Source organism: Apodemus sylvaticus, chromosome 4 (genome assembly GCF_947179515.1).
Source record: "Apodemus sylvaticus chromosome 4, mApoSyl1.1, whole genome shotgun sequence".
Taxonomy (NCBI): domain Eukaryota; kingdom Metazoa; phylum Chordata; class Mammalia; order Rodentia; family Muridae; genus Apodemus; species Apodemus sylvaticus.
In genome coordinates, this window is record NC_067475.1 from 104,041,441 (window position 1) to 104,066,610 (window position 25,170).

Here is a 25,170-nt window from a genome sequence, read left to right on the forward strand (position 1 = left end):
ACGGAACTCATTTTGGCAGGGAACCACTTCCCGAAGCGCGAGGCAGGAAGTTATCCTTTACCTCTGGTGTCGGCTGAGGAGAGTGCCCGCTGCAGTGTCCGCGGAGACCTAGTGGCAGGTGGACGGGCGGGCGGGCGGGCGGACAGGCGTTCGAGTCCCGCTGCAGTTAAGAGCCAGACTCCATCGCAGCGCCACGGCACGCTCCGCCAGCCTCGAGCCCGGCGCGGCTGCACGGGGAGCTCTTCCCGGCTCCCTGAAGTCGCTCCAGTGGGCAGCGACCCAGGCTTCGCCTGGGCCACCTGCCGGGGATCTGGCTCCCGGCTGCAAAACAGCGACCAGTCTCTCGGCGTCCGCCCTCCAGGCGTTGAACCACCGCGACCCTGGTCCAGAGAGCCTGCCTGGGACCCGGGACTAGCCTGATCCAAACGCCAGCCTCGGGCCCCGCACCCCGGGCTCCGCTTCGGCTCTGATATGTCACCGACCATCTCCCACAAGGACAGCAGTCGGCAGCGGCGTCCAGGCATGTTCAGCCACGCTCTGGATATGAAGAGTGGCCCGCTGCCACCGGGCGGCTGGGACGACAGTCTCCGAGACTCGGTGGGCGGGGAAGGGGACCGGGAAGTTCTGCTTGGGGATGCCGGTGACTTCCCAAAGGCCCCGCGGAGCTACAAAGCCGAACTAAGTAGCATTTTGTTACTGCTCTTTCTATACGTGCTTCAGGGCATTCCCTTAGGCCTGGCCGGGAGCATCCCCCTCATTCTGCAGAGCAAAAATGTTAGCTACACAGACCAGGCTTTCTTCAGTTTTGTCTTCTGGCCCTTCAGTCTTAAGTTGCTCTGGGCTCCCTTGGTTGATGCCGTCTACTTTAAGAACTTCGGTCGTCGCAAGTCCTGGCTTGTCCCTACTCAGTACACACTAGGAATCTTCATGATATATTTATCCACTCAAGTGGACCGTATGCTCGGGAATATTGATGGCAGAACACCGGATGTGGTTGCTCTCACTGTGACATTCTTTTTGTTTGAATTCCTGGCCGCCACACAGGACATCGCTGTGGACGGTTGGGCATTAACTATGTTATCCCGGGAAAACGTGGGCTATGCTTCGACCTGCAATTCTGTGGGCCAAACAGCTGGCTACTTTTTGGGCAATGTTTTGTTTTTGGCTCTTGAATCTGCTGACTTTTGTAACAAATATTTGCGGTTACAGCCTCAACCCAGGGGAATCGTTACCCTTTCAGGTAGTGTACTTAAAACCATTATAATGTTAGGCTTAAGGTTTATTTTATGCTTATGAATGCTTTTGACGAAGCATCAGCTGGGAGCTCTCATTTGCTTGCATATATTTTTTTACATTTAATGATGCACAGATATTTTACTTTCCCTTTCAGATTAACACAGTATTAGATTTCATTATGAGATTTTCGTACTTTGCTCACAATCACTTCCATAACACAGCCGTGTTCTCTCCGTCTCCCCTCCTAGTCCTCTTCCTTTAAACAGTTCACACACACATTTTTTCATTCTAGATACTTTGTAGGAGAGAAACCATGTGACATTTGTCCTTCTGCTTTTGGATTATTTCTGAATTCTGTTTACAGGATTTTTAAAAGGCTCCATGTATCCTACTTTAGGCTCGGTCCTGCCTCACCCTCCTGAGTGCTGATATCACAAGCATGTGCCACTATATCTGGCTTTTTAAATTTTACTGGGAATTTATATAATAAATACCTAAGTATGATTTCTGTTTTTAAAAGTGTGCTTCTGCCGGTGCCTGCCTGTAATCCCAGCACTCTGGGAGGCCGAGGCAGGCGGATTTCTGAGTTCGAGGCCAGCCTGATCTACAGAGTGAGTTCCAGGACAGCCAGGGCTACACAGAGAAACCCTGTCTCGAAAAAAAAAGTGTGCTTCTTTCAAGTATTCCTCATGCCACCCCATTAACACAGACATATTGATCAGTACTCTTTAGTGAATAGGGAAAAGCAACCAATAGAATAACAAAATTTCTGAGTTAAAGATCCACGGACATTTGCCTGACACATAAGTAAGTATACATTTTTAAAATGTGGGTCATATGGTTCACATTTTTCTTTTATTTTTTTGGTGAATTGAGGTTTCTAGTTTCTTGCTTTGCAATCTTTTTTTTTTTTTTTTTCCACAAGTAGTCCCCATTTAGCCATCTGCTGAACAGGAAGGGTAGTTAATATAAGCATTCTGGAATTGGCTAAGTGGCAGGATTCTGAGGACCTCTTGCAAATAATGACTGTCTGTGCAGATTAGGAACAGTAGAGATGAACATTGCAGAGGCCCACAATAGCCGGCCATTGACCATGGCAGAGATAACAAGGTGGCCATTGACCATGGTAGAGATAACAGTTGACTTTATTATTGGTTAAACCTTTATGCAAGCTGGTGTGATTTTTTTTTTCCTTATTTATTTTGGTATAACTGGAATTTGAACTTTGTTCTCCAGAAGATTCTAAAATAGCTTATTTAATTTTTTTCTACCCTTAGTGGACTTCTGATTGAGTTTAAAACATTTTGAGTTAAAGAGCTTTCAATTTTAATGCTTACACATAACCACATTACTAGTTTTGAGGTTTCTGTAATTTGATAATAACGTAACTGTGTATTCTGTTTCTGTTAGTGTGTTCCTGGTTCTGGGAAATGAACCTAGTACTCCTACATAAAAGGGAAGCCATCTTCTACTGTGCTAAGTTTCAATCCCATTAACCAGTGGGAGTTTCTCCTTTTTTCCTCTGTCAGTGCTAGGAATCTATTATTGACCTTTGTCTAGCCCTTAGTTTTCTGGAGTCTAGACTGGTCTTAGATTTCCATTCCCTAAGTATCCATGTAGTTAATTATGTACACCAAGATGCCCAGTTTAACTTCCTAGTGGTTCTGAGGAATTTAAAGCATGTGGAACCATAAGAAGGAAATATCTTTGCTTAGTTAAAGAGAAGATAAAAACACTATCTGGAAACCATAACTTGAAACTAAGAAAACAGTTTGAGGGGTTTGAGAGATGGCTCTGCTGATAAGAGGTCTTGTTGCTCTTGCAGAGGTCTTAAGTTTGGACCCATTTGGTGGCTTACAGCCCTCTGTAACTATAGTTTTAAGAGATTTAGTACCCTCTTCTGGCTTCCACAGACACCAGGAATGTAGAATGTATGTACTTACATTCAAGCAAAATACTAATACACCTGAAAGTAAACAAACTTCTTAAAAACATTGTAATTCTGTAATTAATTACGAATACTACAGAAGGAATATACTGAGGAAGAAGGCTTTGGACATTTAGAAAGCAGTGCTGTATAGACAGCAAATTGAGAACAGGAATGATGGGATGAGATAAAAATCTCAAGGAAACTAAACTTTGGTTATATTGACTTGCTTTTTCATAGCTTCATAACAGTTCTGGACCTTTTCTCTTATTCCATTTGTTTTCCAAGAACCTCTGGAGGCAAAGAGAGACCCTTAAACAGCAAGGGATAAGTGATGGACAGGACAGAGGGATGATGGATCTGTTTCCTTTTCTCTCATAAAAAGACTGCTGTCAAGAGGCTACTTAAAGATAGATGGATTTGGAGTTAGGTGTTTGTAACTTTTAATTTGATATTTTGCCTATAGTTGGTAAGAAGTTAGGGAAAACTTCAAGGAAAACCTTAAGTTCTAACTATGTGCTGATTGGGTAAGGCTTTTGCTTTTTTATATGGGACAAATATAACCTTGCGATTCCCAAGTATCTGAAAGCATCACCCACTTTTAGAATGCCTGATTCTTAGAAATGATAGGTTAATTTTAACTGACCTAGGCTGAGCCACCATGTTGGTTTTGGGAACTAAACATGAGTCTTCTTGAAGAACAGCCAGTACTGAGCCACCTTTCCAGCCCCCATGAGACTTTTAAATTTGTTTTAAAATAAGTATGCATATATAGGAGTTAATCAGAGGGAAAAAATGAGTGTATTTCTTTGGAAAAAAACTAATGCATCTAAATCATATATGGACTAGTAAAGTACTACTTATAATCATTTTGAACAGGGAAAGAAGCAGACCAATATCTCCTTAATGATAATTTGTCTTGTACTCATTAACTTTTTCTGTAACAAATGCTTTTTAGAATTTAAGCAAGCCTAATTGGTTCACTACTAAATAGGTAAATTATTATTATTTTGTTGTTTTTCTAATATTGACTGTAATGCATCCTTTAGCACTCACGTGAGGCTTAAAGTTTTGCACTGGGAGATAGCTCAGCACCTGAAAAGTGCTTGCACCTCAAGCCCAAGACCTGATTTCAATTCCTGAAACCCACAGTGGAAAGAGAGAACCTACTCCCAAAATAATAATAAACAAAATATTACCTTTTAGTTATGTGGGGAGAAGTTAGGTGACCATTAATGGGTGGTAAAGCTTTTTGTACTAATAGGGATTAAAAATGGAATTTATAGTAGTAATTTGAAATTATGCATATGCTAAAAATTCACTTAACTACACCAAAAATTCAAGTTTACGGTTTAACATTTTAAGAGTAAAATTTATCTTAGAAAATTTAAAAAATGGGTTTGTTTTGGATTTGTTTCGGTTTTTACCTTAAAACCCAACTTTTGGGTCTGAGAGATGAGTCAAAAGTTAAGGGTCCAATTTGCTCTTTCAGAGTACTAAAGTTCCAGTCTCAGTACGCATGTTGGATACTAAATCATGTAAGTACTAGTAAAGTACTACTTATAATCATTTTGAACAGGGGAAGAAGCAGACTACCTGTAAGTCCAGCTTCTGGAGATCTGGTGTCTTTGACTGGCCTAGGCCCCTGCATAAACGTACATACATCCACTCACTCTTACATATAATTAAAAATAAATTTTAAAACATTGTCAACTTTTAGGGAGGCACTAGAGAGAGAGGTCAGCAGCTTGCTTGTTTACTACTCTTCCAGAGGACACTAATTAGCTGCCTTTAACTCCAGCTCTGGGAATCCAAAAACCTCATTTGGTTTCTACAGGTACCTGCACACGCATGCTATACCTTCAAAAGACACACCCACATACACATAAGTAAAATTGAACTTTTAGGTAGGTAATGTTCAACGTATATTCCTCTTTTTGCCTCCAGCGAGACCAGGTAATGAGCATGGTGAGTCTTTCAATATAAGCAAATATAGAAAGTTAGAACTTATCCTCAGATGTTAGTAACAAAGCAGCAGATTCAGGGACAATTAAAACCAGAGACCCACCCTCAGAAAGAAGGTTGTAAAGACTCTTCATTTTAACATAAAGCAAAGGAAAAAGGTACTGGCAGCTCTTTTTACTAAGTAGTTATCTGGAAAATGCTTTGGCATGAAAGACCCCTCTACATAGTATATTGTATACTTAAAAAATAATTTATTCCAAGTATATTCTGAAATTCACTTTGGTTTTAGGGGATGCTGGTGATTGAACCCAGGACCTCCTATGGGTAAAGTGTACCATATAACTGAGCTGTAGCACTGTACTGCTAGCATATAAACTTACCAGTGAACAAATTGTAGGCCTCACTGATTATAAGAAGTATCCAATTTTCACTTTTAGTGTGTCATAGGAACTATTTTTAGTTGACAGAATAAAGGTGACCATTTTATTCCTAAAGAATTAAAAACACAAACCCTGAAACTCCTGATTTTACTTACCCTTTTGGACACCATTGTATATGTCTTACATTTGCACATGCATGTTATTAAATTTAATTATTTTTCCTCTTCATTGTTTTTACTGTTCCCACTGGTTGGAATATAAGTAATAATTCACTCAACAAAAGAGGTAATTTCAGTATGTCTAAAAAAATTCAAATTTCTTTTCAAGCACCTTAAATTGTCTTAGTTTTGAAAGTTTTATTTCTTACTCCTAGCACAGTCTTTAAAGTTTGTCTTGTTATGTTTTTAATTTTTATTATTAACTTTATTTTGATAAGTTCTCTCCTCTCCTTCCTTCCTTTCCCTTCCTCCCTCTAGCCCTCTCTTTTCTCTGTAGCTCTACCTGACCTGCAATAGTTCACTGTGTAGGCCAAACTGGCCTCAAACTCACAGGTTGCCACCCAAGTACATGGATTAAAGGTGTGCACCATGTGTGGCCAATACTTTTATATATTTAAGTTTCATATGTTTTTAAATTTTCATTTAATGTGTATGTGTGTGTGTGTGAGTGCGCGCACGCATGAGAGAGACAGAGAGACAGAGAGAGAGAGAGAGTGTGTGTGTCAGTCCAGCAGTCCAGCCCCAGGCCTCCTAGAATCATTAGGATAACCCCGGGTGAACTTGAACTTGTAGTGGTCCTCCTGCCTCATGCTGGGGTTACAAGTCTTAGCTACGAGCTGGGCTTTTGATTTTATAACTGTTACATGAGAAATGCTTTCTAGATGAGATTGTGCAGTATATTTCCTTTGGAAATGGCTCTCTTTAGTCAGAAGGAGCCATCTTTGCATCCTAGTGGTTGCATGCATTAGCATGATTTGTTTCTTGTTAGCTTTTATCTAGTAGTATGTGTATGCTGTGTGTGTGTGTAAGGCAGGACACTTGGGTCACAGTATGCATGTGGGTCAGAAGACAATTTTCAGGAATTGGTCCTCTACTTCCACAGTGAGATCTTGGGATGAAACTCAGGGTATCAGGTTTGTGTGGCAAGCACTGTCACCTGCTGGATCACCTGTTCTTTTACAGTCATATGAAATATTTCATTTATTAAACAAGTATTTCATCACACACCAATGGAGGATTCTATGTACTTTCCAGTTTGGGGGTTTTCCTGTCTGAAAACAAGTCTTGATTCCTGTGATTAATGCTGAGCCTTCGCAAGTCCACTTTCTCTTTTGAAAGGCCCTGCTAGGTTATTTTCTAGCACAGATGGGAATTTTGTTTTAATTGGGGCAAAGCGTTAGTCTGTGGGGCAGGGTAGCCCTACATTCACAGTCCTCCACTAGCCTCTCTAGTGCTGGGATTTCATGTGGGACTGCTTATGTGTTTTATGTTTGTACTAACCCCAGAGAATAACTCATTCTCTTTGTATGCTTGGTATTCTTGCTGTTTTTCATTTTAGTTGCTTCCATAGTTTTACAGAATAATATGAGTTATAAAGAAATATTGGAACCTGACGTTGTGTTGTAATTTTTGAGACAAGGTTTTATGGAGCCATGGATAGTCTGGAAGTTGCTGTGTAGACCAAGCTGGCCTCAAATTAAGAAAGACCCACCTGCCTCTGCCTCTGCCCCTGCCCATGCCCCTGCCTCTGCCCCCGCCCCTGCCACCCACATGTTGGGATTAACGGTGTGTGTTACCATGCCTGATCCCAATACTTCCTACTAAGTGATTTCCCTATAAGATTTATGTTGGAGAATTTTAATAGAGTTAGTTCTCTCTTCCCTTTATGTGTGTGCCAGAGGTTGGGCTCAGGTAGTCAAGCTCATAAAGAAAGTACCTTTCCCAAGGCCCCGAACCTTGAGTTTCAAATGAGTTGTACTGCTTTTCTCCTGAGTTTATATTGAACCCTAGGGTGCTAGCCTTTGTAGAAGTGTGTTTGTGTGTTTGTGTGTGTGTGTGTTTCTGAGATAGTGTTTTTCTGCATGATACTGGCTATACTAGAACTTGCTCTGTAGTTGAGGCTGGCCTGGAACTCAGAGATTCTACCCGACTCTGCCTCCCAAGTGTTGGGATTAAAGGCGTGCACCACTATTTGGCCATCCTTTATAGTTTTATTCATCAGTAGTGAACTGCTACATGCACTTCATTTTCTGCATTCATGGGAACACTAGGCAAGTTTTTGTAGGCACTTCAAAATATGTAGTTAAAACTCATGCTTGTGAAAGTTTGACATGAGCTTTGTCATCTTGGTCTTGCATCACTATAGTCATGTTATAGAGCTGATGGCATATATACATAGTGATTGTTTCACTATACTATGGAAGTGATGTTAATAAACAGTAGGCAAGTGGTCAGTGTGTTTAATGGTTATGCCTGTATCAGTGACTAAGCCTTTCTGATCTGTTGACTTTTCCCTCTGCTATATTGATGAGGGGCAGAGACTCTTTGGATTTTGGTTTTGGGAGTGTCCCATTGTGACTATTTCCTATTGTTCATGCTGTTCTTTTCTCCTTAAAACACAAGGAAATCTAAAGTAGTTTTACCTGTGCATAACCAGAACTTGTTCAATATACTATCATCTTTCTGTTGAGAATAGAATAAAGGAATTTAAATTCTAGATGATTTCTTTGCATTAAAATTGTTAAGATTTACTAAGCAAATTGTTTTCCCTTGCATTTTTCCTAGAGAAATTAAGCTTCTAAAATATAACTGGAACATCTTTATTTTTCATTCAACTCTTACCAAAAGACTTTTAATTGGACTTTCTGTTGGCAGCCCTTATAAACCACCAACAGAGACTTTCTTAATGAAAATACTGGTATAAGTGAAACTCTCTTAAAAAAATCATCATTTCTCTCATTTTAAGATTCATTTGTATTATTTTTAATTATGTATGTGAGTATGGATGAGTATATGCATGTGAGGACAAGTGTCTTTGGAGGCCAGAGACACGCTGAACTGGAGTTATAGGCCATGCGGTTGTGAGTACTGGGAACACTTTGAGACAAATGTGTTTGGGTCTGAATGAAGGGGAATGGCAGCTCCAAAGCCAGTTTCTCAGTGAGCTCATACGGTTTATCATATAATGTATATTACAGAGGGGGCATGTGTAAAGATACTGTGCACATTTATATTATATGGTATGTGCTCTGTTACTGTCCCTTCTAGCTGTGATGAAGATTCTTCTAAGTCATTATCACTCCCATCAATACATCTGGTAAAGCTCCTTAAGTGAAACAATATAGACATTGTACCCTGTTGTCATTTACATTTATTGCAAGGGTGTTACTGTTAAAGAGATAAACATGCTAAAATGTTTAGAAATAGAAAATGAATATCTGAGCTGGCAAAAAGAGTACTTACCATGCAGTGGGTACTTACCATGCAAGCCTGGCCATCTGAGCTCAGTTCATAGAACCCACAGTAGCTGCAGACTTCCCAAAGCTGGGCTTTGACCTCTGCATGCACTTGCATCTACACTCTCATACATACACTCAAAGGACTGGGGGCAGATCTGATAGAAATAATCATGTGATTGATTTGGGAAGGGGTATTTAGTTTTATTTTAAAACAGGTCTACATATACCCAAGGCTGGCTTTAAACTCAGTCTAGTAAAGATCCTGCTGGCTGTATCACCCAAGTGTTAGAATTATAGGTGTGTTCCAGCACACCTGGCCATTTCTCTTTTTTGAGATATGGTCTTGCTCTGTTTCTGACTAGCCTTGAATTAACTTTGTAGCTCAGGCTAGCCTCAAACATTCTTGCCTCAGTTTCCTGAGTGCTGGGGTTACAGGTGTGCACTACCATGCTTGGTTCAATCATGCATTTTTATCATCTGAATTGTCATAATTTAGCATGAGAAATGCTTGGACATGTAAATATAACTGATGAACCTTATGGGCTATGAAAAACATTTCCTTCCCTTACATTCTTCTTTCTCTGTATAAAGTGACAAAACAGGCATACAAAATTCAATTACATCTGTAACCTCAGCCCCTATCCCAGATATGTATTAGTCAGTTTTGAGTCTTTATGCTTAACAGAGTCAGGACTATTTCATTGATTTGCTAAGCCTCAAACCTAAAGTTTATAGCATAAAATTAAAAAAAAAAAAAAAAGCTTAAGAGAAGTTGTTTTTTATTTAGTATCAGTGAAATTAATTTTCAGAAATTAATTATAAATTAAAACACTCTTAATTTCAGATTTTCTATTTTTCTGGGGAACTGTATTTTTAATAACAACAACATTAGTAGCCCTTCTGAAAAAAGAAAACAGAGAAGCGGCAATAGTAAAAGAAGAGACACAAGGGATCACAGACACTTACAAGCTGCTGTTCTCAATTATAAAAATGCCAGCAGTTCTGGCATTTTGTCTTCTGATTCTAACTTCAAAGGTAAGAGATGTTTGAACAAATTTACCATTATCATGGGATACTTTAAATGTCTTTTTATAAGTCCTTTTCAAATACCATAGAATTTAACAATGCAAAGCAATATTTCCTGCCTACTAAATATATTTTAAAAGTGATGATTAAATAACACTTTTAAGTAAGCTTTATGTCTTGTAATCTTGAAGAGTGATGTCAGTGTGAAGCTACTGTTGCAAATAGGAATGGTTGGAATGGAAATGATCTCTGAAGGTGTACTGTTGTCAGGATCATGCCCTTAATACTGGCTATGGGAGTGCGCCTTACAAAGATGAAACGGTGGATAAGTATTTACTCAAAAGCCTATTGTCTTATATTTTAAAATACTGAAAGGAAATCTACCATAAGACAAATGAGATTACGGGTAGCTTGCATTCTTCATTTGCTTAGCTGGGTGGTGATAGTACTCACCTTTAATCCTTTAGGAGGCAGAGGCAGGCAGAGCTCTATGTGTTTGAAGCCAGTCACGTCTACAGAACAATTTCCAGGACAGCCAGTGCTACAGAGAGAAAAACTGTCTTGAAAAAAACAAGAAGACGAAAGGTCAACAAGTATATTTTGTCATAATAGTCTGAAGCCTATTTCTAACATCTGTACTTTCACAGTGTTCTATTTTGAAATCCATCTCTGTGAACTCTGCAGCTCTGACAGGCCTCATCATTTTCATTTTAATAAGGTCTTCTCCTTAATAATAGAAAAGTAAAGTTAGAAGATAGGTTCATGGAAGATAACACATTCAGTCACATCATTTAGAATTGAACATTTTAGAGCATGTTTCTGTGTTTTGTATTATTTCTTAGATATGGTCTTACTATCTAAACTAGACAAGCCCTTGCTTGTCTAGAACTCAGCATATAGACTAGGCTGGCCTTGGACTCACAGAGATCTTGCTGCCTTTCTGCCTTTGAGGTGCTAGTTTGTTCTTTTTAAGCTCCTTCCTTTTCGGTATTATATTTATGTATGTATCTGTATATACATGTTCCATATATGTTTATACATATAGTTTAAAAGTGGAATTGAATTATAGTGTATATAATTTTATAGTTATTTTGTCTTACTCTAAACTATTCCTGCATTATTCAATATTTTTAAGTATGTTACATTAAGTACTATTACATTAATAGTATGTATGTTTGTCTTTTTTGTTTTTTGTTTGGTCGCCCTGGCTGTCCTGGAATTCACTCTGAAGACCAGGCTGGCCTCAGACTCACAGAAATCCACCTGCCTCTGTCTCCCAAGTGCTGGGACTAAATGTAAATGCCACTACAACAAGCTGCTGTGGGTTTTTAAGGAGACAGTATTGTGTATGTAGCTCAGAGCCTGTCTTCAAACTTAGTGTGTAGCTGATGATGACACTGAATATTTTTTAAAAGATGTATTTATTTACTTTTTAATGTATGTGTGTGTTTTGCCTGCATGCATGCCTGTGTGCCACATGTATGCCACACTTGTGGAGGCAAGAAGAGGATGTTGGCTTCTCTGCAGCTGAAGATGGTCATGAGTTGCCATTGGGTGCTGAGAACTGAATCTTGAAAGAGAAATCAGGGCCCTTAGGAGTCAGCCTTCTTACAAGCTTAGTTCTGAACTCTTGCGCTCCCTGCCTCCATCTCTAAGTGTTAGTTAGGACTGTGGTTGCTTCCTTTTATAGTTATTTTGTCTTTAAATTTGTAAAAAGGAAAATATTTATATGTGTATGTGTATATATAGACACACACACACACACACACACAACAGAGTGTCTTTTCCACCTCCTCTTCCTAATTTATGATCGTATTTATACTGTCTGTTCATCTTATTACTCAAAATTCCATTTTATAAATATGCCAGAATTTATTTTTCAGAGTTATTTAGGTTGTTGTGATTTATTATGAATAGTAGCCCTATAAATATTCATAAAGATGATTTTTGTGAAGATATTACTGATGAGCAAATATTGAGAAATTAAATAATTAGGTAATAAGAATTATATACTATATTCTTCTAAGTAGGCTTTCTCTCTCCTCTCTCTCTCTCTCTCTCTCTCTCTCTCTCTCTCTCTCTCTCTCTCTCTCTCAAGGTGAAGCTATAGAGACCTGTCTCTCTACTTCTACCTGTAACAGTCTGAAGAATTCATTTTTTAAAAAAAACATATTTTTATTGATTGTTAGGAATTTCACAAAATACACCATGATCACACTCATTTTTCAGTCCTTCCAGGTCTGCCGGGCCACCCTTATGACCTTCCCTCCACAAAGAGAAGAAGTAGAAGAGGAGGAGGGAAAGGGAGGGTGAGAGGGGGGAGAAAAAAAGAAGGGAGGAAGAGGAAGAGGAGGTAAAAAAAAAAACACTGTGTGTATGTATCTGTATACACACATATACATATATATTTTTTTTCCTTTTTACAAATTTAAAGAGAAAACATGACTTTGAATATTCAAACATCCAGTAAGATGCCCCACTTCCTTAACCATCTGGCAAATGCAAATTATAAATAAATACAACATATTTATTTATTCCACTACATAGGGTGCCACTACATAGTCATCAGAAATGCAAAATTAAGTTATGTGTTTTCAAGGATGTGAAGCAATCAACTCACACTGTTGGAGGTAAGAAAGTTGAAACCAAGGACAGAGAGGGAAAATTAACATGGCATGGAAAGGGAAAGAATCCCCTTACCCTGGACTCCGCTGAAGCTGTTGACAGTTCAGAGCCCATCCCAACTGGGAGGAGTGATGCAAGCCTTTAATCCCAGCCCACATGGATATTTGTGAGTTTGCGGCCAGATGGTCTACATAGGGAGTTCTACCTCAGCCAGGTAGGCATCCTGCTAGAAAAACAAAACAACACACACACACACACACACACACACACACACACACAAATAAAAAATAAAACATCCTGCACAGGAACTGACCCAGAAGCCTCTCTGAAAACTGCCTCTCAGAGTATCAAACAGGGCCGTGCAAGCTGCCAAGGGATGGGGTAATCACTGACCTACCTCTTTGTAAAGCCTGTGAAGCGTATGAACCACAACAGATTCTGGACTGGCAAGATAGCTGCAGTGGTGTGATCGTGGCACTTTTCTTTAGTGGGTAACAGACATATCTAACTGGGCTTGAGGCTTACTCAACAGTAGGAAATTCATGTGTAATACTGAAGACCTAGATAACTATCTATGAATGAAGAGATCATATAGAGCTGAGACCTGAGGGGAAAGCCTATGTGTATGTGTGTGTGCCTATTCATGTGGAGAACACAGGGACCAGAAAGAGGATGTCAGATCGCTTGGAGCTGATGGCTACAGGCTGTTGTGAACTGCATAATATGTGTGCTAGGAATGAACTCAGGTCCTCTGGAAGAGCAGTAAGCACATTTAATTGCTGATCCATCCAGCCCCTAAGTGTGTGTGTGTGCGTGTGTGTGTGTGTGTGTGTGTGTGTGTGTGTGTGTGTGTGTGTGTGTGGTGTGTCTGTGGATGCATTCCAGAGTAAGTAATGCACATCACAGGCTTTCCTAAATAAAGCTAAATAAGTGTATATTTTCTGAGAACAAAATGTTTAAGAAAAATGGTAGCTCACAGATGGTAGTGGAATTCATTTGTAATCAAGATCAGAAGGAGTTCAGAATCATCCTCAGCTTCATAGTTGAGTTCCTTGGCAGTATAACACCCTGTCTCAGAAAGCAAACAAAAATTCAATATGGTTCAGTGACTAATTAAAACCTTTTAAATTAAGAATTAAGGTAGTTGACTAATTTTCATAGTTAGAGCTTCCATTGCTGTGACGAGATGCCATGACTACAGCAACTCTTATAAAAGAAAGCACTTGATTGGGCTTAACTTAAAGGTTGAGAGGTTTAGTCCTTTATCATCATGGCAGAAAGCATGGTGCTTGCTGTGAGACATGGTGCTAGAGAAGGAGTCAAGAGTTCTACATCTTGATCTGCAGGAAGCAAGAAGAGAGACACTGGGCCTGCCTTGAGCATTTGAAACCTCAAAGCCTACACAATCCTCCAAAAGGCCACCTACTCCTACAAGGCCACACCCCCACCAGTGCCAACCCTTAAGAGCCTATGGAGCAATTTTATTCAAATCACCACACTAACTATAGCTTATATCACCCAGTGTTCAGAAAATGGCCTTTCTCTTTCCATGCTTCCTGGCTGCTATCCAACACAGGATCCTTTTCAACATGCTGTAGGTTAAAGTTTGACTACAGCTTTGATGTTTGTTTCTAAGAATACAGACTTGTTTAGAGGGAGGCATGGTGGCTCACACATCTAATCTCAGCATCCAGGACGTTGAGACAGAAGGATTACTTTGAGTACCATGTCTATGAGGCCATTCTGGGTTACACAGTTAAAGGTCAGCCTGTGCTATAAGAGAGAGACTGTTTAAAAACATATAAACCAAATAAAACCAAACAAAAACTAAAGACCATGTTTCTCTAGAATGACCTTCTGTTTACACTTCAATTTAGATTGTTATATTTAATTTATACATAGGTTGATAGGAATATCACAGAAGTAATATTTCATTGTCTTCAGGGAATTATATGGGATCCACATAATGGTGTTATCTCCTATTGTTTTCTATCCTTTGGTTACTTTGTTCCTACTTTGGGACCTTACTGTTAACTTTTGAAACCAAGGAGATCTTGAGACTGTCTTACCTCAGATGTCACCTGCTGCTTTTGTCATCCTTATTCTTTATTGGTGTTCTTAAGAATCTAATTAATTATACTTTCTGTTTTTTTACCTTTTTTTTCCCCTTCAAGCTAGGGTTTCTTTGTGGAGCCCTGGCTGTTCTGGAACTGGCTCTGTACAGACCAGGGTAGCTACAAACTCACAGAGACTCAACTGCCTCTGCCTCCTGAGTGCTGGTCCTAAAGGCATGCACCACCTTTCTAGTATACTGTTATCTTAAAATCAGTTTTTAAATGTTAGATATACTTAGCAATTTTTATTCTAATTTATAAAAAAATTGCAAAAAAGTATGAGGCAGTGATTCTTCATTTGAATCAAGTTTATTTATAGTGAAGCAGACACTAATAAACTTGTAATAAATGGAGCTGCTATTGGTGGGTTTGGTTTTATTTCTTTTGTTTGAAGACAGCGTCTCTCTACATACACTGGATATCCTAGAACTCATTATGTAGACCAGGCTGGCCTCGATTGAATTTACAGAGAAATGCCTGCTTCTCCCTCCTAAATGCTGGAATTAAAGATATGCCATTTCAACCACCTAGGTTTTGTTGTTGTTGATGTTGTTGTTGTTGTTGTTGTTGTTGTTTCCTTTTTTCAGATGGTCTCGCTGTGTAGCCCACACTACTCACTATATAGATGAGGATGGCCTAGAACTCAAGATGCTGCTACCTTCTAAACATGGAGATTAAAGGCCTGGGTTTAATTTTTTCAAAGTGAAAATTTAGTCATAATTAAAACTATCTACAGTTGTACCAATATTGCATTTTCTATTGTTTTCAGTACATGATAGTAAACCATAATGCAAAATATACCTTCTCTACCTTGGCAGCGATGCACTTGTGCCTGACAGGTCAGTGGTGAAATTGAAGGTTTCTAGGACTTGCAGGTGTTCTGTCAAGGCGACTCATGTGTCCGAAGCTCAGCCACTTCTGTTTTGTGTTGCAGATTGGCTTTTCAGCAGCAGATGCCGTGACAGGCCTGAAACTGGTAGAAGAGGGAGTACCTAAAGAGCACCTGGCCTTACTGGCTGTCCCGATGGTCCCTCTGCAGATAATCCTGCCACTCCTCATCAGCAAGTACACTGCAGGTCCCCAGCCTCTCAACATATTTTACAAAGCCATGCCCTACAGGTAACTACAGAACCAGCTAACTACCAAGCTATCTTTAGAATATGCATGTCAGGATAGGTAGAGTGTGTGGGTGAAACTGGGGAGGCCTGAGCATGTGCAGTGCAGTGTCATTTGAGTGTGCTTTTTCTCATTTCAGTCTTCTAGCACATCCTTTTGTAACGGGTGGGGGGCAGCAGTATTTTTGTTTTGTTATTGTTGTTTGGAAGCAGTGTAGTTTTGGTTCTAGAACTTACTGTGTAGACCAGGTTGGCCTCAGAGTTTCATTTGCCTCTGCCTCCTGAATTTGAAATAGAAGACGTGGCAGCATGCCTGGGTCTAGCCATTTTTACTACAGGTTATTCTTTAACCTAAAGTGGATGTCAACTCAGTGTTTCTCTTTTTGTAGATTATTGCTTGGATTAGAATATGCCCTACTTGTTTGGTGGACTCCTAAAGTAGAACATCAAGGAGGTTTCCCTATATATTACTATATTATAGTGCTGCTGAGTTATGCATTACATCAGGTAAGCTGATTATGTAAGTATGTTGGCCCTTGGGCACAGACATAAAGGCCAGAGCAGGATGTTGGCTGTCCTACTCCATTGCCTTGAAAGAGGGTTTCTTAGTAAACTTGCCATTTTCACTAGGCTGGCGGGCCAGTAAGCTTCTGGAGATCCGTTAGTTTCTGCTCCTAAAGCTGGAGTTACAGGCACTCACTAGTGTCAGCATCTAGTGCGTTTGGGGTCTTGGGTGACGGTCACTGAAAACACTGGGACATGGGATGAAGAGCAAGGCAGAAGCAACTGCATGTCTCTAGCCTGTTTATTGACACTTTTATAACATAAAGTATTACCTCAGATTACCCCTGACAGAGAAAACTCTAAGAGAGTCGTTCCCAGCAAATGAAGAATAACTTCTAGACAAAAGCAAGGACAGCTTTACCTAAACATTTTCATAACTTCCTTCTTATCTTGAATTTAACCATCTGTGCTAGAGAACCTTGAGAGCCGCTTCCCAAAACACAGGACGTAGCAGGACATAGTTTAGGCCAAGTGAGAAGAACATTTTCTTCTCCTGGGTGGTTTTGCAGCCCTTACCTTGAGCCTTTCTCCAGCCCTTACTTAACCCTGCATAGGAACTATATCTCTAATTCTTCACACATTCACTCGTGGGTGAGGGTGTGAATTCCAGCCTCCATGGTTGTAGAGCAAGCTTTCTTACATACCAGGCTATTTTCTAGTCCCCAGAGAAATACTTTCACAGCTGCTTTAATGAAGTTGAAGGTTTCCATATGAGCAATAAAGTATGACAATAAAGTAATTTGATGGTGAACTTGTCAAATGTCTTTCAACTTTGTGAGTGTTAGTCATGAAAAGAGAGTTTACTTATCCACTAAGGTTTCTTTAACTTGTTCATTTATTAAAGATTTATTATATTTAAAAATCTATTCCAACTAAACTCACTCCTGCTAAAACTAAGTATACCTTGGTGTGTTCTTAGATGTAGGGGGAAGATCTTTTGTTTATTTTTGTTTATTTTGAACTCATGATAGAGCTTACACTGGCCTGAAACTAGAACTTCCATTGGTTTTCCTGCCTCGTGTCAGTCTTCCAAATGCTTTCATGACAGATGAAAGCAACTGTACATGGCTCGGATTTAGATTCTCTTTTTCTTTAATTTTTATTGTCTTTTCTTAAGAGAGATGGATACTGGATTTAAGATTGTAGCAAAGGCCAAGCAGTAAGTTTTGGTACTCAACTGTAATATTGCTAATATATAGTAAAGAGTCCCTGAATTTTTTTAATAGAACTTAGTCTAAATCTTTGAAAGTATACATATACATTAACTTTTTGGTTTTTGGCTGAAACCATAACAGTCTAAACAGTATTTTTTTTACCCCACACAGTTAAATAATTTAGAATCCAAGTATGGTAATACCACATGTATAATGCCAACATTTTAGAGGTGGAGGCAGGAAGTTCTAGAGTTCAAGGGCAGTCTTCACTGGATAGTGAATTGGAGGTTAGCCTAGGCTAACCTAAGACTCTGTCCTTTTTTTTTTTTAAAGATTTATTTATTTATTATATATAAGTACACTGTAGCTGTCTTCAGACACTCCAGAAGAGGGCATCAGATCTCATTATGAATGGTTTTGAGCCACCATGTAGTTGCTGGGATTTGAACTCAGGACCTTCAGAAGAGCAGTTAGTGCTCTTAACCTCTGAGCCATCTTACCAGCCCAAGACTCTGTCTTAAAAAAATAAAACAAATAAGGACAAGCAATAAAAGAGAATTCCTTGGTGGATCATATGTAACCAGCCATATATTTGTAAAATTATTAAGGCCAGTGTGTCAAATATATTTTCCTTTATGTTTTTCACAAAGTTAATGCTAGGCACAGAATAGAAATTAAAAAGCAGTGTTTGGTTAAGTCACTGCCTCACTGTCAACCCAGGGAAAGAAATGTATGGACTATATTAATATAGTCCAAAGGCTTATCTCTTTAGCTTTTTCTGTTGTTGAAGAACTTCTCAAAGTATAGTCAGAGAAGCCTAGGCCCTAAGGAGAAAAGGGTTCAAGGCCTCATGGACATGAGGATGACCCATGACATGATGTATGGCAGCAGTGTCGTCACTCCTGATGTCTGGCGAAAGCAGCTGTCCTAAGTGTTGAGAAGCAGTTGAGAAGCTGTAACTGAGAGGTCAGGCCAAAATCATTGCTATTTGTAGAATTTATGTATTAAAGCTATCAGAAAGCTTACCACGAAAGGTACTTTGTTGAGTTTTGTGGAATTTAATATCTTCAGTTTACTGGGACTTGGCTCCAGCACTGAGCTGCTCCCTCCTGCCTTTCATTCCCTTTGGAATTCCGTTTTTATAAACATGCCATAGAACACTGCTAAGAGGGATATTATCATGGAAATAATTTTTTAATCTTTCTAATGAAGGGTTAATTTTTGCCTCTTTTTTTATTATTTTTGAGACAGTGTCCCAGACAGCCTTAAACATGAAATCCTCCTGCCTCTTTCTCCCCAGTACTAGGATTAAAGATGTCTGTCTCCATTCTTGTCTCTTAATTTTTATCTCCTAAGGTTTTATTTTCTCTCTAGTTTGTGTTATAAATTTTGAAATGATATTCTTCAATATCATTTATCACTATTTTTAGAAATATAACTATATATCCATGTTTTATTATATTTACATCTATGGTGAAGATATATAAATGTATATATAAACATATATTTAGGTACAGAACACATAGGAACTTTGCTTTTTACTGTGTGCACCCTTCAGTGCCCCGTACCTCCTACTTTCTCTTCAGTCTTCTTTAACTGGTATGGTAGAATGAATCTTTTACCTTTATCCTAGGAGTACAGTGTGTGACGACTTCTAGTGCGTTTTATCTTAGTTCTTATTTCTAGTTTCTCCAGTCAAGAGAACAGGAGTATTTTTTAAAATTCACCCTTATATTGTCATATTCTTAAAGTATTGCTTATACTGTATACCCAAATGTTTGTTGAATTGAGTTCAGTAAAAATTATGAAAATTTAATTTTTAATTTTTATGATTTTGATGTTCCTAATTTATGCACACTTTTATAAATCTAATCATAAGTTCTGATGTCAGAAAACAAGGCTCTCAAGTTTATGCTTCCTGCTGGGAGTCCCCCTCCCCCAACCCCACCCCCATGCTCAATCCTGAATACTCTTCCCACAAAAAAAGAAAATGGAAAAGAAGAAAATCTCATTCCAACTTTCTGATGTCCCCTTCTTCTCACAGGTCACGCTGTACAGTATGTACGTGTCGATAATGGCTTTCAATGCCAAGGTCAGTGATCCTCTGATTGGAGGAACATACATGACTCTTCTAAATACCGTGTCTAATCTGGGAGGAAACTGGCCGTCTACAGTAGCGCTTTGGCTGGTGGACCCCCTCACAGTGAAGGAGTGTGTAGGAGCTTCAAACCAGAATTGTCGGACACCTGATGCTATCGAAGTAAGTGAGTTTTAGTTTTAGATAACCATGAATAAATTTTGAGATGATTACTGTGTCTAAAAATCATATATATCCATAGTTTCTAGTGTGGAAATATATTCATTTTAGCCCTGTCACAATTAAGAGTAATTACAAGTTAGTATCAGTAAGACTAGCTTAATGAAGGTACTTCTTAACAAAGGAAGACATTCTCCCATACCGAGAGTCGCTAAACTGCACATAAATGTAAAAGCAATGGCTAACTTTTAGAGTGCTAAGAAAGGGACTCCTGGCTCCTTCAACACAGCAACTGTAGCTAAAGCTGAGTGGAGAACGATTCATTGGCAAATTCAAAGTAATATTATTCTTGGGCCAGATTTGCTGAGGCAGAGGCTGGTCTCTATAAGCTCCAGGCCAGCCTGGTCTACATACGGAGTGCCAGACTAGCCAGTCTACACAGTGAGACCTTTTCTCAGAAAAACAAAGCAATTTTTCCTACTTCTATAATAAATCCATTGGAAATCTCTTCACAGTTTCAAATATGAGAAAGTCTGTTTTAAAAATCACTATTATTTGTAGTAAGTGCTCAAAATTGTTTTTAGTCCTGTTTGTATCATTGAGGAATTATGAACATAGACAGTAGCATATGATCATAATCACAGCACTTGGGAGCCTGAGGCAGGACAATTGTGAATTTGAGGCATGTCTGTTTTCCAGAAAAGCCTGAACCACATAGTAAGACCTTGAGACCAAGCAAAATGAAATAGACTTCAGTATATCTTACCATTTGAAATAAATGAAATATTGAAATATTTTCTCAAAATATACTTGGTTAATCTCTTTAATTATAAAATAGAAGCATTAATTATTGAATGTTTCTGTATTTTGAAAAAAATGCAGCATATGGGCCCTGTCAACTCAGGTGGTGTAATGCTCACCTAGCATGCACAGAACTCTGGGATTTACACCTACAATCACGCTTTGTGATACATGCCTGTGATCCCATCACTTGAAAGGAAGAGATTCAGAAGTTTAGGGTTATCCTGAAGTACATAGTTTGAAGCTAGCTTAGGCCATTTGAGACCCTGTTTCTATAAAGCAAGCAATAAGAAAAATAGTTATAGAATATTTGTTGTAATTTTATTTTTATAGCTTTGCAAAAAACTTGGAGGCTCATGTGTTACTGCTCTGGATGGTTATTATGTGGAATCCGTTATCTGTGTCCTCATTGGATTTGGTTGGTGGTTCTTTCTTGGTCCGAAATTTAAAAAGTTACAGGATGAGGGACCATCCTCATGGAAGTGCAAAAGGAACAACTGATGCCAACATTACTGGACATTCTAGAAGGTAACTGTAGCTTAGTTTTACTGAGAAAGCTATGATAATCAGTGTGTAGGAGTATAAAATATTGTTTCAGGAAATTTTTAATTTAAAATGCCAAATAGTTGAAAAGTATAGATTTCTTTGTATGTTTGATTATATTTTTCCTTGCCTTATCAATGTATTTAAAGTTTACTTAAGGCTAGGAAACAACCCTTTTGGTTTTATTACTTGATTTCTGTTAATTCACTGACCAAAGCATATTTTGAGCTGCAATGGAATAGTCATGGGCGGTCACCATGCTGTCAAGTATTGTTGTTAGTGCCTGTCATTGAGTGGTATTTAACATCTTGGTACAGCGTATCAAGGGGAGCAAAGCTAAATATTCAGGTACTAACTAACTAGTTTAACCTTATTGGAAGTTAATTCTCACTTTGAATTGTAAATTTGTAAAAATATATGTGGAATTCAATGCAAAGAAAATGTAGACTACTAAAACAATGAGTTGTTTTTCTGACTATAACCACATTGTATAAATGAATCTGTTAAAAATAACTATTTTAAATGTACTTTTTGCTTTTGTAAGCATGAACGATTTATAAAAAGATTATCCAAACTATTTTTTTATAAAATGAGAGCTATGGTTTTTAATTTATTGATTTCCCTCTCTCTCCCTCCCTTTTCGGGAAGCTATATTGATTTCTTGTTAACTCTTGCCCTAGGTTTACATATGATTTTGTTACAAGTGCATCATGGCACACAGACAACTAATGAGGGGATCAAGTTTGTGGTGTGTATGTGATTATGGCTGAGTTGTAAAAATAAAAATTCAATATCATTCTTACTGTAGTTTTTTTTTAACTACCATGAGAAGGAAATGTAAACTTACAATTAAATAAAATTTAAATGAGTAACACCATACATCTCAAAGCTGTTGTTTTATAGAGATTTTTTTGTGTGTGCCTTTGACAAATTAAATCACTGTGGGAGATTATTTCTTAATCTTTTTTTCTTTAATCTTAACTAAGCATTTTATTAGTAAAAACTTCTTATAATTACTTTATGCCAAATCAGGAACAGTACTTCTGTTTTCTTTGTAAAAAATAAGGTTCATTTGAGATTTGCTAGACCAGGAGAATTAGAAACAAGTACAACATCAGTTTCCAGCATGTTACGTGCTCTACATGCTATAAAGGCTTTGAGACAGGGCTTAACCGTGCAGCTGACTTGCCTGGAACACTCTCTGTAAACCAGACTGGTCTTAAACTTACACTCACCTACCTTTGTGTCCTGAGATTAAAACTGCACACCACTAATCAAGACACTTTTTTATTTACATAATGTCTCTAAGAAATTCATCGAAATATATGGTGAATATATGGGCTTTATGCCATCCTGTCTCAAAAGAAAAGAAAGGGGGTGAGCTGGGCATGGTGATATGTATATGTTTTAAATCCAGCACTCAGGAAGGAGAGGGAGACTTTCAGCACAGTAGAACCTGTCCTGGAAGAGAAGCCTCGGAAGCTAGATCATTTGAGGAAATGTGAGGAACTATGCAGAGTGTGTTAGTTCTCCAGGGAGGTGAAGGGTTGCTTCTGCCATCACTGTGACACATTTCCTGGCAAGAGTCCATGGGAGGCAGTGTTGTTTTGCTTTGCTGTTTTTGAAAAATATTAGTCCATCATAATTAGGATCCATGGTAGGATGCTCCAGCCCTGCTCTAGGAACCTATGGTTCCTTACTCACCTGGTAGCAGGTAGGAAGAAGAAAGTGCATGAAGGGTCAGGACCCGGAGCAATAAGACTCTCAAACCTTAGTGACTCATTTGACCAGCCACATTTTAACTCTTAGAGCCCCATAGCATGCAAACTAGCACCACAAGTAAGGGCCAACTCACAAACAGCCTAAAAGGGATGGTCCAGATTCAAACTACAGTAGAATTCATAACAGAGTACCAAAACTGGGTAGCTTGAGAGAAATTTGTTTTTGTTCATTCCAAAGGTTGAAAATCCAAGATTAAGGTATTGGCAACAGTTTCTCCTGAGGTCTTACTTAGTTGAGAGTAGTTGAGAGTCACACTCTCAATGTGTCTCCACATAGCCCTCTTCTGCTATATGCAGTGATCCTGGTTTTTCTTCCTCTTGGATTGGTTCTGGGTGGTCAAGCCTATTCTCCCTACCCCCTTAAACTTAGCTTCTTCAAAGCCCTCTCTCTAAATGCAGTGGTACTGGTTAGGGTAGGACTTCAGTTTATGGATTTTGACAGGACACACAACTCAGTCCCAAAGGAGTTTTGTTGTATATACACATTTCAAAGGAAGATGGCACCTGGTGCCATGGAGACATCTTGATTTTGCAAATGTAGAGAAATTGAATTTTGTCTGCTTTCTAGAAACAAATATTCCAAAGACCAAAACCCTCCCCTAGTGCCAAGGACCAGCCTTGGTTTAGAGAGTGATTCTGAGAGAAGGGGTATTTGAGAGAGGCAAAACAAATAGGTGACCTGAATTTCTCTCTCTCTCTCTCTGTATATATATATATACATATATATGTATATATATACATACATTATATATAATATATGTGTATGTATATATGTATATGTATATCCATCCAGTCAGCTCTCTGCTCAGACTTTTTTGCAATTTGCGATTCTAAAAACTCTCTGGATATCTCATCTCTTACAGATCAAAAGCCCAGTCTTTCATGTATGTATTAATTCAATCATTATCCATGTTCCTTTTTTATTATCCCTTGAATTCCAGGACTGCGGCCCTTTGATTCTTAGAGACAGCAAACAGAAGAACAGACAATAAGATAGCTGGGTGGGACCTCTCCTGACCCTGCCCTGAAATTGCCATCAGACCGTGCCTGTACCTAAGTTAGAGCTGTCCCAGACTGAACTTGCATTCAGGAATTCACCCCCCTTTGTTAGCATAAAGAAAAGGATGTGGGGCAGTGGACTATGCCACCAGACAGAACTGGTAAGGCAGTAGCAAAGTTTAGAACCCTGACAAAATTTGTAATTGAGAACAGCAGGAGTTCACACTAGTTCCCAACGAAATTTCCTGTCCTGAAGCACGATATTCCATTAAAAAGACCATGACAATCGGTCAGATAGCATAGAACCTAGGGTTCTTCATGCTGATGAGGTATCTGGAGAGGCACCAAGTGTTTAGCCACTGAACTTCTCTTCCTGGATATCCATTCCTGCAAAGAGTATTTAGTCTCTGGTTCACCCTGAGTCAGTCTTACACATCTTCATCCGCCATGAATACAGTAGTTTGGACAGGCAAAGACTGTTTCCTTCATCAGGAACTGTCAGGGGAGCATGGGGGGGGGGGAGGTTGGGAGGAAGCATGGGGGGATGGGGAGGAAGTCTCAACTATTCATGGTTTTCAGCAGCTTCTGGGTGCCCAGGAATGGGCACAGCCTCTTCCAGGCCCCTGCTGTTTTCACCTGGAAAAACATGGGCTGGGATCCCTATCTTAGACTGCATTTTGCTTAGCCTGAGCGGTGTGCCAGCAAGTGGTTCAACACCCCAGTGGCAAGGTGGAAATGCAGAACCACAGCGGGTGCCTTGCAGTCACCATTCCCTAAATCTCTTTATCTCCTCCCTTAGTATCTTTTTGACAAGTTGGCTCTGTTCCTTCAGATCTGTGAAGTTCCTTATCCAATTTATAGTATGCCCTTACATTTTTCATAGTTGAGAATGTATGGATTTTTCAAACTCATGTTTTCAGCATACTTTCCCCACACCCTTAAGGGCTGTCCTGACAGTCACAGCATTCCGCCTTTTTGCTGAGATATAGACATGCCCTTGCTTCCTGGACTCATACTGTCTCTGATTATCATGGAGTTATTAGCATCAGCAGAGAAGACATTCCTCAAAAGAGGAATGTGAAAATCCGTACACTGTTACACAAACAAGCCTTTAACCCACCGCAACAATCCACACTTGAAGAGGCCCACGCCCTGCTGGCTCTGTTCCGGGGGCAGGAACCATATCATGCCATCCCTTAAACATAGCCAAGCAGGACTTGGCACCC

At 39.2% G+C, this 25,170-nt stretch overlaps 1 protein-coding gene across 3 annotated transcripts; it reads left to right on the forward strand.

Moving 5' to 3' along the window:
- The first annotated feature begins 471 nt into the window (after nucleotides 1–471).
- Nucleotides 472–22,043, forward strand: Slc33a1 (solute carrier family 33 member 1). 3 transcript variants are annotated; one of them, XM_052180412.1, is made up of 7 exons: nucleotides 472–1,240; nucleotides 9,810–10,000; nucleotides 15,665–15,849; nucleotides 16,235–16,352; nucleotides 19,608–19,823; nucleotides 20,955–21,149; nucleotides 21,845–22,043. In XM_052180412.1, exons 1-6 carry the CDS (start codon nucleotides 472–474, stop codon nucleotides 21,120–21,122), a joined length of 1,647 nt encoding a protein of 548 aa, XP_052036372.1. In that variant the 3' UTR covers nucleotides 21,123–21,149; nucleotides 21,845–22,043. The 3 variants fall into 3 exon arrangements, with proteins under 3 accessions (XP_052036372.1, XP_052036371.1, XP_052036373.1); XM_052180411.1 differs by having other exon boundaries at nucleotides 20,955–22,043; XM_052180413.1 differs by lacking the exon at nucleotides 9,810–10,000 and having other exon boundaries at nucleotides 1,001–1,240; nucleotides 20,955–22,043.
- The last annotated feature ends 3,127 nt before the right edge of the window (nucleotides 22,044–25,170 follow it).